Source organism: Scleropages formosus, chromosome 9 (genome assembly GCF_900964775.1).
Source record: "Scleropages formosus chromosome 9, fSclFor1.1, whole genome shotgun sequence".
Lineage (NCBI taxonomy): Eukaryota > Metazoa > Chordata > Actinopteri > Osteoglossiformes > Osteoglossidae > Scleropages > Scleropages formosus.
In genome coordinates, this window is record NC_041814.1 from 13,382,893 (window position 1) to 13,395,277 (window position 12,385).

At 42.6% G+C, this 12,385-nt stretch overlaps 1 protein-coding gene across 1 annotated transcript; it reads right to left on the reverse strand.

The window, feature by feature from the left end:
• Window positions 1-1,270: 1,270 nt before the first annotated feature.
• LOC114911299 (eEF1A lysine and N-terminal methyltransferase-like) lies at window positions 1,271-7,161 on the reverse strand. Its single transcript, XM_029254931.1, has 8 exons — window positions 6,702-7,161; window positions 5,270-6,008; window positions 4,920-5,119; window positions 4,537-4,726; window positions 3,285-3,458; window positions 2,697-2,909; window positions 2,149-2,280; window positions 1,271-1,719 (listed from the first exon to the last, which is right to left on the reverse strand). The coding sequence occupies exons 1-8, from the start codon at window positions 6,852-6,854 to the stop codon at window positions 1,439-1,441; spliced, it is 2,082 nt and encodes a 693-aa protein (XP_029110764.1). The 5' UTR covers window positions 6,855-7,161; the 3' UTR covers window positions 1,271-1,438.
• Window positions 7,162-12,385: the final 5,224 nt, after the last annotated feature.

The following is a 12,385-nucleotide window of genomic DNA, read 5'->3' on the forward strand; positions in this document are numbered from 1 at the left end:
GACGCAAACACTGGAAGCGCTGGCTGGGCTCGCGAAGCCACGCCTCAGACGGACAGGGCAGTCCACGGCCAATGAAAAAGCCAGGTCTGGTAAATTGCATACGATGGCCACGCCCCTCTAGTCGAAGCCTATATAAGCGACGCCCACAGCACGCATGGCAGGCCTCGCCTGCTGTTTATGGACATCGCGTGCGTACAGAAATAACACGGCTGCGCTAGCGTACGGTATATCTCATGGGAACGAGCGCATATCTGAGATCTTGGTCTTCAGTTGAATATATTGAAAACAACTGGGAAAAATTACAGAAGAGGATGTAATGGTTTGGCTTGTCACCTTGCAATCAGATGGTCTCGGGTTCCACTGGTGCTGCGGTACCATGCATGAAGACCCAACTGTACATTTATTCATTTAGCTGATGTTTTTCTCCAAAGCAGCTTACAGTGTTATGTTACAATTATTTACCCATTTATACAGGTAGGTAACTTTGCTGGAGCAATTTTAGCATAAGTGCCTTGCTCAACAGTACTATAGCTGGAGGTGGGAACTGAACCTGTGACCTTGGGTTTAAAGGCAGAAGCTTTAACCACTACTGGCTGTCCCCAGCTATAGAAACAGGTAAATAATGTGAACAGTATAGTATAGTATAGACAGTGTTGTAGGTTGCCTTGGAGAAAGGCTCATCCAAATTAGGAATGTTTAAATCAAAAGATTTGATAGTAAGGTGGATGGAGAGAAATTGTATTCCAGTTTATTTGAAAAGGAACGACACTTTGTAGTTTGTTTCTTGTGAAATTGCTATGTCTCTGCCAGAATTTTTATGTCATTCATTCTATTCTCATAAGTTACAAGAACACAAATAAGGAATAAAGTGCAAACAGAGCAGTAAAAAGGTAACCACTCTGATGGATAGTTGTATCTTTGTTTTTAAAGTAATAATACTGATTCGGTTAGGGCTATAGGTCTAATTTTTTGTTAACATCCTTCCTGAATTACATTTAACATGGCTAATGGCCTAATTTGGTTCTAACATGACTGACTATCAAAAATTTAGTAAAATTTGCCCTTATAGAGTAACAACCATTCAATACATATAGAAACATTCTAAACTGGGTACGCATTTATCAAATATGTCTAAAAGACTAATAATTTTGTATTTCTTCCAAAGTTCTATAATTGTGTGCAAGCCCAAAACCATGACCGAACTACACAATTAACTGAAATGAAGAGAATTGCAATTCACACTCTTGTTTCTAAATCAAAGTCTTTTAATATCATATTTTAAAAAGGAAGAAACAAATACAGGAGAATAAAACCGCACTTCTTTCCTCCCATCCTGTCATGCCCCCTGGTCTTTGGCTTTCTCAGACAAGCAATCACATAATTCACAAAAACTTATTTTGTATGACTATCGCACCAACTTAATTTCCTGGCTGTTTTCTCAAGTAATTTTTAGATCGCCCAGCAGTGTGGCAATGTCAATCTCTGGCTTGCAGGGTGCATTAGAGGCATGCAGCACCTCCTGCAAGCTTTTGCCAGCCTTCCTCAGTGCCTGTGGACTTGCAAAGGTGTTTGTTCCCTCTCCATGGGTACAAAGGAGTAGTTGATTGACCTCCCCCTCAATCCCTCTTGACAGCACACACGAAAACACCTCCCGGACCCGCTCCAGCACGCTCTCTCTCAGAGAAGAGTCCCGACACACCAGGTTTAACATGAACACACCTAGTAAGGGGAGAGATTAAAAAGCAGAGCTATAAAAACAGTCTTGTCTAACATTTCATTGTGTTCTATTCAAAATAGTAAACTATTCTGCAGTCATTTGGAAAGAGTTAAGTGTGTCCTGTGGAAATTGTGGTATTTTGGTGTATCAAAGCATACATTCAGACCCACTTGAAATCTACATTCAGACACAGAATCCCTAATTTCTTAGCAGATTAATGTCTTTGATTCACCTCTGTTTAAAATCATCCTCACAGTGTTTTAGCAGTCATAAAATTCTACTGTCCTTTCAGTCTAACGGTGAACTGCTGAAAAGCCCTTTAGAACTGTTCCGACAAACTAGTGAAAAATTAAACCTTGAAAAGAATACTGAAACAGTAATGCAGGAAAAAAAAAACGTGTTCCACATTAGAGAGCAGATATTTTCCTTACCTCGAGCAGTTAGCAGATTGTGAACTTTCTTAAGGAAAGTTGTTTCCACAAAGGCAGGAGGAGGACAACTCATTCCAAGAGTGGGATCCTTACTGTCGACATCAAACATGATAACATCATAGGAATGACCACCTACAAAAGAAACAACAGCGAGGAAAGTGAGAAGAATTACATAGACAGTGCAGTGATGCTACATAATCAGCAAAGCTAATCAAGGTTTGAAAATTTATTTGCACTTTCATCAACAATGTCAAACCAATCAGGGCTTTAAACTAGATCTTGAATTATGTCTATGTATATAATGTGCCTTTAACTTTGCATAGCTGTAAAACATTTTCTTGTTAGATCTAAATTTCTGTATTTAACCAACTGGGTAATTCTTTTCCATTCATATCATTTAATTTTGTCCAAAAGAACTCTCCCATGAGTCCAGCAATTTATTTCGCTGGCACTAAGCATTTACTGTGAAAACAACCTCAGTCAACAGTTTTAAAAGTTATCCCTAACCCATTGTGACATGTGTTCATCAACATCACGAACGTGACTACCTTGATTTTCCAAAGTGTTGATGTGCTCAAGTCCATCTCCAAGCACCACCTTGAGCCGATCGTCCACGCGGAACCCAAACCATTGCTGAGCTACTTCCAGCATAGCAGGATCCAGCTCAACCACCTCCACAGAAGCTCCTGGGACAAAGTCCCGCAGAAACTGTGGTAGTCCCCCTCCACCAAGACCCACCAACAGCACGGATACGGGAGCACCTGCAAGGGAGGACGTACCGTCAGGGGGATGCAAGAAGCACAGGTACACAGAATAACAGCAGCACAGAGCTAGATGAAAGAGAAAATTAACAAACCTAAATCAAGAGAAATAAACCATCATACTGCTACAAAATTTTGTTAATGTGCCCTGAGAGATATGAATTCTATATAGAGACTATTTGCAATTCAAAAAATAAGCATTCATGATATTACACCACACACTCAACAATCACATGCACTGTTCATACAATCCTCTTTAGGAGTGTAACAGTTTCTTAATAGGAGAATAAACAGCCAAAATAGGGTAGGCAGGAAAAGAATCCCCCATCTGGTGAATAGGTGGGCTTGGACATCTGTGAACAGGTCCACACATACCATTGCTTTCTCCAAAGCCCATACGCAGCAAGGATAGTCCAGCCACCATGACCTGGTGGTGAGCACAGCACAGGAAAGTCTTGTCTACAGCCGTGGTGGCAGTGTTCGCACCTCCCTGAGTGGGGGGAGCCTCTGGCTTTGGCTTCTTCTTTTTGTTCTTCTTCCGACCTGATGCTGTTGGCATAGAGGGAGACACACACTATTGCAAAACACAAAACATCATAGTATGTACAGTACTGTGCAAAAGTCTTAAGCACTTAGGTGTTTCACAAAAATATTTGTTTTACAGTTAATGTCTTCTGCATTCGTGTCAATGGGAAAGAGCATATTTCAGATTTCCAAATATTCCTTTTACAAAAAGTTACAGTATTACAGTAAGGGTTTGTATGTCATTACAGAAAGAAAACACACACACACACACACACTGTCTGAGACCGCTTGTCCTGAGTAGGGTCATAGTGAACCGGAGCCTAATCCAACAAACACATGGCCCAAGGCTGGGGGGAAGGGACACCTGTCCATTGCAAGGCGCCCCAAGCAGGACTCGAATCCCAGACCTGCCAGAGAGCTGGACCCGGCCAAACCCGCCGTGTCCCCGCTAGGGACAAGTGGTTGTTGACGATGGATGGTTACTAAGCTTTGCGGGAAGTTTATTAATTAAGAGCATTATTTTTGGAAGCATTCTCACTTCACAGTTTTTCCCCCCAACCAAGTGCCTAAAACTTTTGCACAGTACTGTATATCTGCCTATCACTTTTACCTTGGGTCTTACGGTGAATATTCACTTACAAAATGCTTTTTCTCTTACAGCACATCTCTTAACATCTTAGTCTATAACCCACTGCTTCCATAGTTCTGTGCAATTTTTATTCATTTAATTAGTCTGATAGCAGATAACACTCAATAATATGCTTTGAAATCTCTGGTTACTCTCGGACACCTAATCTCATCACAAAACTGGGGACAGCCGGTAGCGTAATGGTTAGAGCTGTTGTCTTTGGACTCAAAGATCACAATTTTGATTCCCACCTCCAGCTGTAATAACCTTGAGCAAGGAACTTACCCTAAAATTACTCCAGTAAAATTACCCAGCTGTGCACATGGGTAGATAATTGTAAGTAGATTAAAACTGTAAGTCACTTTGGAGAAAAGCATCAGATAAATTAATAAATGTTTAATTACTGAACAAGGTGATCATTTGTTCAGGGCAGTGCAGCCTTCGCCAAGCACCTCCCACTCCTGTCATTCTCACCGGCAGGTGTAGAGCTGAGCCGACTCTCCGACTGCACCACTCCAGCATTGTCCAAGAACACCAGCCGACGGTACAGGAGGCCATCTTCCCCCCGAACATCTTCCACACAGTACTCCCCACTGAGAGCACTCTTACCTTGACTCACCACCTCCCTCCATCCAAGCTCCCCTCCCACTGAGAGGAAAGGCACCTGCACAGAAGCAGAGCAGCGGCATGAGATCGACAGAGGACTCGAGGGCATGAAGGCACCTTCAGTTTTGCAGGAAACACCAATTTGTCTTTGCTAAGTAGGTGCTTTTTATGTCATATAGCATATACTGAAAGAAATGGAATCCTTTACGCCCTCTTGTAACACAGATGCAACTGCACAAACACTAACGTACCTGCTGATGTGCTGGCATTCCCGGAGGGGCAAGCTCCATCACCATAGGAGAGAGCTCTGACTGGACAGACTGCATGTCCTGATACTCCTGATCTCTGTGCATCGCAACAATGACGAGTCGCCGAAAGTTCGCACTGCGCGCCAGCTGGCTACGTCCTTCGGCCGAGCCGTACAACCAGTCAGATTCCCGACCCTGAGGCACTGAACGATCAGAGAAGAAATCCCTCTTTCAGTGATTCCCAAGAAAACACTTTGTGGTACAAACAGACTTGATTAGAATTTCAACAAACCGGTATTTCAGCATATGAAATGTGACATATGACTCTATGCGTGGCAATGTGTGGCACTTACCTATAAATATTGCAAAGTGATTGGCGCGGGGCACCTTAGCTGTGGCGGGACTGTCCTGTACAGTGAGGGTGTAGCGGGGGCGACCAGTGGAGGCATGGCAAAGGGTGAGAGAGGGGCTCCGACTGCCATCTGTGTCTGTGCGGAGCTTCTGCCGCAGCAAGGCATAGGCCTGCCGCTCCTTGACCACACGCAGCAACTCCAGCACAGTTGCCAGTCGGCAGGGGGGGCCATCCTCACCTTGGCAGACCTCAAGCACAGGAGCTGGGGGCGGCTTCCGAAACTTGGTGCACACTAGCACGAAGAGAGGCAACGCAAAAGAGGCCGAACCACAATCCTGATTTCCCAGGCAGTGCGCCCGCACCGCCCAGCCTTCTCGCACAAAGTGCTCCACCGCCATCTTCACCACGTGCTCCTGTGCCAGAGACACGCAAACGTAGCGTCCGCCGACGGCGAGCACTCGGCCCACCTCCGCCAGCATCCTCGTTGCCAGCAGACCCTCCTCCTCTGCTGCCATGGCATCCAGGGTGCCCTTGTCCAGTGCTGCCTGGAAGGTGCCGCTCTCAAAGGGGGTCTGGGTGGCGTCCACCTGCAGGAAGGTAAGGCCTGGGCGCCGCTCGGCGTTGCGCTGCTTCATGTGAGCCACTGCAGTCTCACTAATATCTATGTTGATGAGCTGCTGGTAGCCAACATCGTACAGCTGTTCGCTCAACTCCGAGTTCCCACAGCCGACCACGAGCACCTGTCGCGCAAAGAAACGCATCACAAGGCAGCGTTGTGCAACTTCGTATCGGCCTCACGCAGGCACGTTAACTTCCGTTAGCACGGCGCGGTCGATAAGTTCCGAGACTGGCCGCCAGGTGACGCTGTTGGACATCATGCCAGTGGCTGATATCTTTCTCAAAGGAGACTTGCACCACTAGGTTTATATCCTGAACAACATACAATTTTTTTACATGTTTGTATTATTATCGCTATTGTGATTATTATCATCATAAACATTATTACTACTGTTATTAATTTGTATTAAGATTATACCTTTGTTTGTCCGAGGCAACTTGCAAATTATGCTGGACACACTAGACTTAGTTGTTTTCACTTAAGTCAAGGCTCAGAACAGAGCAATGTGGCGCGCGCGCGCACACACACACACTAGACAACTGAAAGTCACTAATCCGTCTGTCTTTGGACTGGGAGGAAACAGGCAAACACAGGGAGAACATGCAAAGGCCACAGGGTGAGCCCAAGAGACCCGTGTTTGAACACGCAGCCCGGCGGAAGGAGCGGTGAGGCACCAGCGCTACCTGCTGCGCCACTTTTTTGCCGCCGAAAAACGAGGGTTCAGAGTAAGTGAGTAACTTCACAGCCTGCGTTCAGCACGATCATGAGGGGATCAGGTGGAGGACAGTACAGAGGCGTGTGTGTGTTTCCTCACCTTGTCCCGCGGTTTCATGTACCTGTGCAGCACCCCGCACAGCTGGCCGTAGTCTCCGTACCACTCGAAAGCCTTGTCTCCTCGACGACGGAAAAAGCGCTCCCAGTACTCAGCCGAACTGAACTCCTCGGCAGTGCGCGGCAACAGACTCATTCTCGCTGCTTTCAGTTCATTATTTAAAACAAACCGTCTAGGAACCGGGTTTTACCTATGACTGGCACAACTGTGACCGCCTAAATAATTAATGTCACTCACACTGGGGATCTGAAATCTCTGAAAAATTGTTGAAAAGATTATAATAATATATGCTCCCACGTTCGGAACATAATAATCCTATGATAACAAAACAATTACTGATCGTGTAGCTATTTTCAGTTAAGACGAGAAATGATTAATATAAAGTCATAACTAAAGTTTTCAAGAGTGGGCTTACGTCCCACACGTTCACCGCTAAGGGAAATCGACCCGGACAATATTCACAGCTGCACAGCCTCTCGCCTCAAACCTCATTTCGCAATCCTGGCACCACGGTGTCCGAATCGGTGCGCTCATTGGTTGAGCTGCGCACGTGCAGCATGTCCGTCTGCTTCGGTGACGGGAGGAATTCTGCAGATGTCTTTCTCGTTCCTATTCAAAACGGTCAGTTTTTTTTTAAATCTGTCGCAGGGTTATGATGGCATTAATTTAATGCGCAAAAAAATTGAGATTATGGTAAGACTTTAAACAACGAAAAATACAGATGCAAGATATTGCTTCAAATTGTATTTGTTAGAGAAACCAAAGTTTTTTTTCTTTAAAATGATCATTTTAATTTTAAAAAAGACAATAATGTGTGTTTCTTTCAACTGATCTGTATCCGACTTTTATTAAAATAAATAGATATCTGTATAATATAATAAATAGGGTAGCTGGGTAATTTTTAATCTCTCGATATAAACAATTTACAAGCTCCACACACAGTGGGGATCGAACCCTTGTCCTCTCATACCACCCCGGCGTAGGAAGACAGGTGCCCTACTTGTGGTGCCACCCTCTGCTCTTTTTTTTCCTTTTTTTCCCAAAGCGACTTACGGTTGCGTACTACTATTAAATAAACATTCACAGAGTATTTTTTGACATTTATTATAGCTATATTAGAATTTTTTACACAACCTAAACAACTCAACGGATGACTATGACTAAGTTTTTATTGATTTTGACTTAAAACTTCCATTAGTCACAACCAAAACAGCCTTCCACATGGGTTTTGTAAGGTGAGGACCAGAAGTCTGTTCACAACTCAGTTTGTTCCTAATTCCAACCAACATCTCGTAAATCAATAAAAGTGTAATAATACAGAGATTTCTCAATTTGCCTATGAACTTTATCCATGAAAATTCCTAAATCGAGGTTATGTAATCATCAACCGCTACAAACCCAACCACACCGCTACGCTCTTCCACATCTGTCCGCTTGGTGGTCCCCTGCAGGAAGGGTAAAGCACGGAGGTTCTCGGTTCCGGCTCCGTTGTGGTGGAATGACCTCCCCCTCTCACTCAGAACTGCTGAATCTCTGCCCACATTTAAAAAGGGTTAATATAAGGTGTAAATGTTCACGCACTATAACTTTAAGATCATGCCCGGATAAGTCGTTACGCAGCTACTCCTGTAATGTACGTAAATGTGTATCTCAAAAAAAAAAAAAAAAAAATTACTTGGAAGGTGATTAGGAATCGTGGATATTCTGATAAGTTTTGTGCAGCTATTCGTGTGTTGAACACTGGTGCATTTAGTGAAAAGTAACAAACCAACTGTACTTTATCATAATACTCAGTTGCATCTCTTATTCTTGGTAATAATTTAATGCACAAATAGGGTTTTCTATGAGATGGGCGTCGCTTCAGAGAAAAGCGTCTGGTAAATTAATAAATGTAAATATATTGTGGCGCGCAGCGCCGTGGGCTTGGACGGGGCGAAGAAGGACAGAGACAGTGTTTATCTAGAGCATTTATTCGAACACCGGCACCAGGAAAAAGATGCTCTCGGTCCGAGGACCCCATTTCCGTTTCCGCCAAAGCCTGTGCCTCGAGGCAGTCTTCCCAGCCTTGTCGGTACCCGCAGGATCTCTCCTCTGTCTCTCTCTGGCAGACGCAAACACCCCCTTATATTCCTCGCACGTCACCAAAAGCTAGCCAATTACAATAAACACATTTCCCGCTCAAACACAGGTCGTTACAATGTGCATATACGTATATATATATATATATATATATATATAGAAACTGAAGCGTCAGACAAATAACCATGAGATTTACATTTGCAGTTACTCATTTGGTAGACACATTTCTCCAAAATGACATACACAAACAATTATTTCATTTACAATAATGTTTTTTTAACCATTACTTAACTCACACTTTTATCCAAGGTGACTTACACTGCTAGACACGCTAAATGCCCTAGGCTACAGCCTCTCTACAAGACAAAAAGCAATAATTTACAGTATTTATGCCTTTATTCTTATAATAATTGTATTTTTTTGTGAGATGTACATTGCTTTGGAGAAAAGTGTCTGCTAAATGAATAAATGTAAAAGTAATAAAATCAGAACTAAGTGTAGCTCATAATACTGGATGGCATGGTGGCACAGCGAGTAGCGCTACTGTCTTGTAGCACCTGGCTGGTGTGAGAGAAGATGGGTTTGATTCCTGCTCAGTCTGTGTGGGTTTCCTCCCACAGTTCAAAGACATGCTGTTCAGGTTCCCCCTTAGTGTGTGAGTGTGTTTCACTGATGGATGGATGAGTAACCCCTTGTAAGTAGTGTATCTAGTAGTGTAGTCACCTTGGTGATTAAGGTGTGTGGGCTGATAACACTACAGAGTTTGTTGGAAGTTGCTTTGGAAAAAAATGTCTGCTAAGTGGTAAATAATATTTATTAGAAATGTTGAGAATATACATTTTAAAGTACAACTAATTTGGATGTTGAGAAAGAGGATTTGTACAGCACAAAGAGCTTTGTAAAGGTGTCCTGTTTTGTTAGACACAGAAGGTTGGTCTTTATTTATGCAAGGCAGCAATAAAATTAAGTGAATCCAGTTATGCGAGTAACTCTCTACAACACAGGTAATGAGTAGCAGAGAAATTTCCTTCTTTGGAAAGCATGGCATGGAGGAGGAGACAGGTTTGACATTGCACATCTATGGTGTGAATGCTCAGAGTCTCAAAGCATCACATTTCCATGTGTTGTTCTTCAAACAAAGTTGACTTCCAGTGTTTATTGATGTTTGCACAGTGTAAAATGATCGGCTATGATCATTTGCCAGTTTAACCTCAGGAAGATCATTGAAAATTGTCCCACTATTTTTGTTATAGAAATGGAATGGTTAGAAAGGAATTTTGTGGTTGTCATTTAATCTAAACTGAATGTAATAAATGACTCAGGCAGCATTTGTTTGAAAAGGTTTGAAATGCCTCACTGGCAAATTTGAACATGGTTGATCTTCAGAATAGGAAACAACGGTGTAGCACGCCACATGTATCTGGTTCAGGGAAGTACCCAGGCATGAGGCAGAACAGCATTGATTCACAGAGTCCTTCTATTCAAAATATAAAACAAACAGTGCATCAACCATAAACCAGGAACATCAGGCCACATCTTTTTCCACGCAAGCGTGACCTCCACAGTGTGAATGCTCCACTCACCCATCTGTCTATTTAAGTAGTATTATATATAACCAATAATAATGTGAGGGTGTTTATTAATTTTTGATTGCGTATATGTATCTGTTCACCTGTTTTACTAAAATGTCAACAGGGCAGACTTGTGAAAAGGAAAACACCCAAGAATGGTAGGTTAAGTGTATGGTAACACCCTGGGAACAGGCCAAGGGACCACCCCTCTTGAGCGGTGGTGTTACCGGCTAAGTTCCTTTTAATAATTTTTGGTTTTTAGCCTTGGGGTATGTCTTTTAGTGTCTTAAAGGTCCTGTCATGCAGTCTTCATATTAATTGGTTTTATTGATTTCATTGTTTTATTTTAGATTTTATTTTGGCATGACAGTTTTTTAGGTACTTATTTATTGAATAAAGCTTTGAATTACCAGAAATGATGAATGGAGAAATTTTTACCTGTCGAGTTTGACTGTGTGGAACCAGGCACTTTTGGTGGTCTGGTAATCCATTCTGATCTGTGGAAAGAAAAAAAAATGACTGCATATAATCCTCATCAGCCACATGGGGTCAGTAATCCCAGAGCTCCCATGTGCTGCAAATAGTCAACAAGCTTCCACTGGAAAACTGCGAAATATTGATAAACCTCCAAATTGGCTGCTTCTGCAGAAACACAAGACTGTTTGAACCTTCATTCTATGCTCGTGAAATTAATATACCTGTGAAGTCCTGGGAAAAGTGTGTCATGCTACTGTCAGATGGTGTGCAGCTTATCCTTGACTTTTCTGAATTACAACTGCAAGTTTTTATGCTTTCAACATGAGGGATTTCATACTGACCCATGGAGTTTTAGCACGCACGCACGCACGCACGCACACACACACACACACACTTTCTGAACCACTTGTCCCATATGGGGTCACGGGGAACCAGAGCCTACCCGGAGTTTTAGCAATTGGGGAAAAATAAAATGCATGTAACACCTGGTAACACAGACAGTATGACGCACGATGAATAAGAACTTGGCCCTGTGTGTGTGTGTGTGTGTGTGTGTGTGTGTGTGTGTGTGTGTGTGTGTGAAAGTGAGAGAGTCAGCATTTAATGAATATCATCTTGTTTCATTAAAAGGAGGCCTCCAGTCTAAAGGCAGTAACTCTTACCTTGATACTACCAGCTGTCCATATATTACTACTTTTATTCTATCTCACTCCACCCCTCTGGTTGTAGGAGTAGTAGGAAGATTCTGGAACAAGAAACTGAAGGAGCTGTAACCAATCATTCTAGTCAGAGTCCAGAATTTAGCACCTCTATCCTAAAAATAAATAGGTTTTGAGCATTGAACTACAGCCAGTCATGATTAAAAACCCACATCATATGCAATTTTACAAAGAATTACTTTTAGCTTTCTCTGATTTTCCAGACCAGCCTATTACTTTAGTTAGAAGCATAGTGTTGGGAGTGATGCATTTTTACATTTTCCATCCGGAAATTAATCTGTGGCAAATGACAATACCATAAAGGGACACAGGTAATTATGAGAAAATTATTGCACTAAAAATTATGTAAATATACCCAATCCAATTTAAAACTACCCTAATCACCTTGAAAATGTTGCTTTAAATATTAAAAATGAGCAACGTCAAATCTGAATTATCACCTGTGGGCTCAATACATCCCACTACTAGTTATTTGCAGTAGGCCCGCTGTGTGAAACCAAGCATTCAACCGGATCAGTGAACATGATTAATAATGGAATTTAAAATAAAAGAAGAACTGAAACATTTTGTCGTGCACAATATAAATGCTATAGAGGACAGCTTTTGTTAAAAAAAAAAAAAAAAAAAGGGCAGTCATGGGTGAATTTAAGATATGGAGGGTATGGACCTCCACATGGAGCGATATGTTCGTAATTGCGTCGATTTTTTGCGACAGCAGCTGTTTCGTTACCAAGGTGATGGAAGAGTTAACTGCGGAAAGAGAGCGGAGTTCCGACGCGACGGGTGAGTTAAGTACGGAAATAGCGTAACATTACAGCGC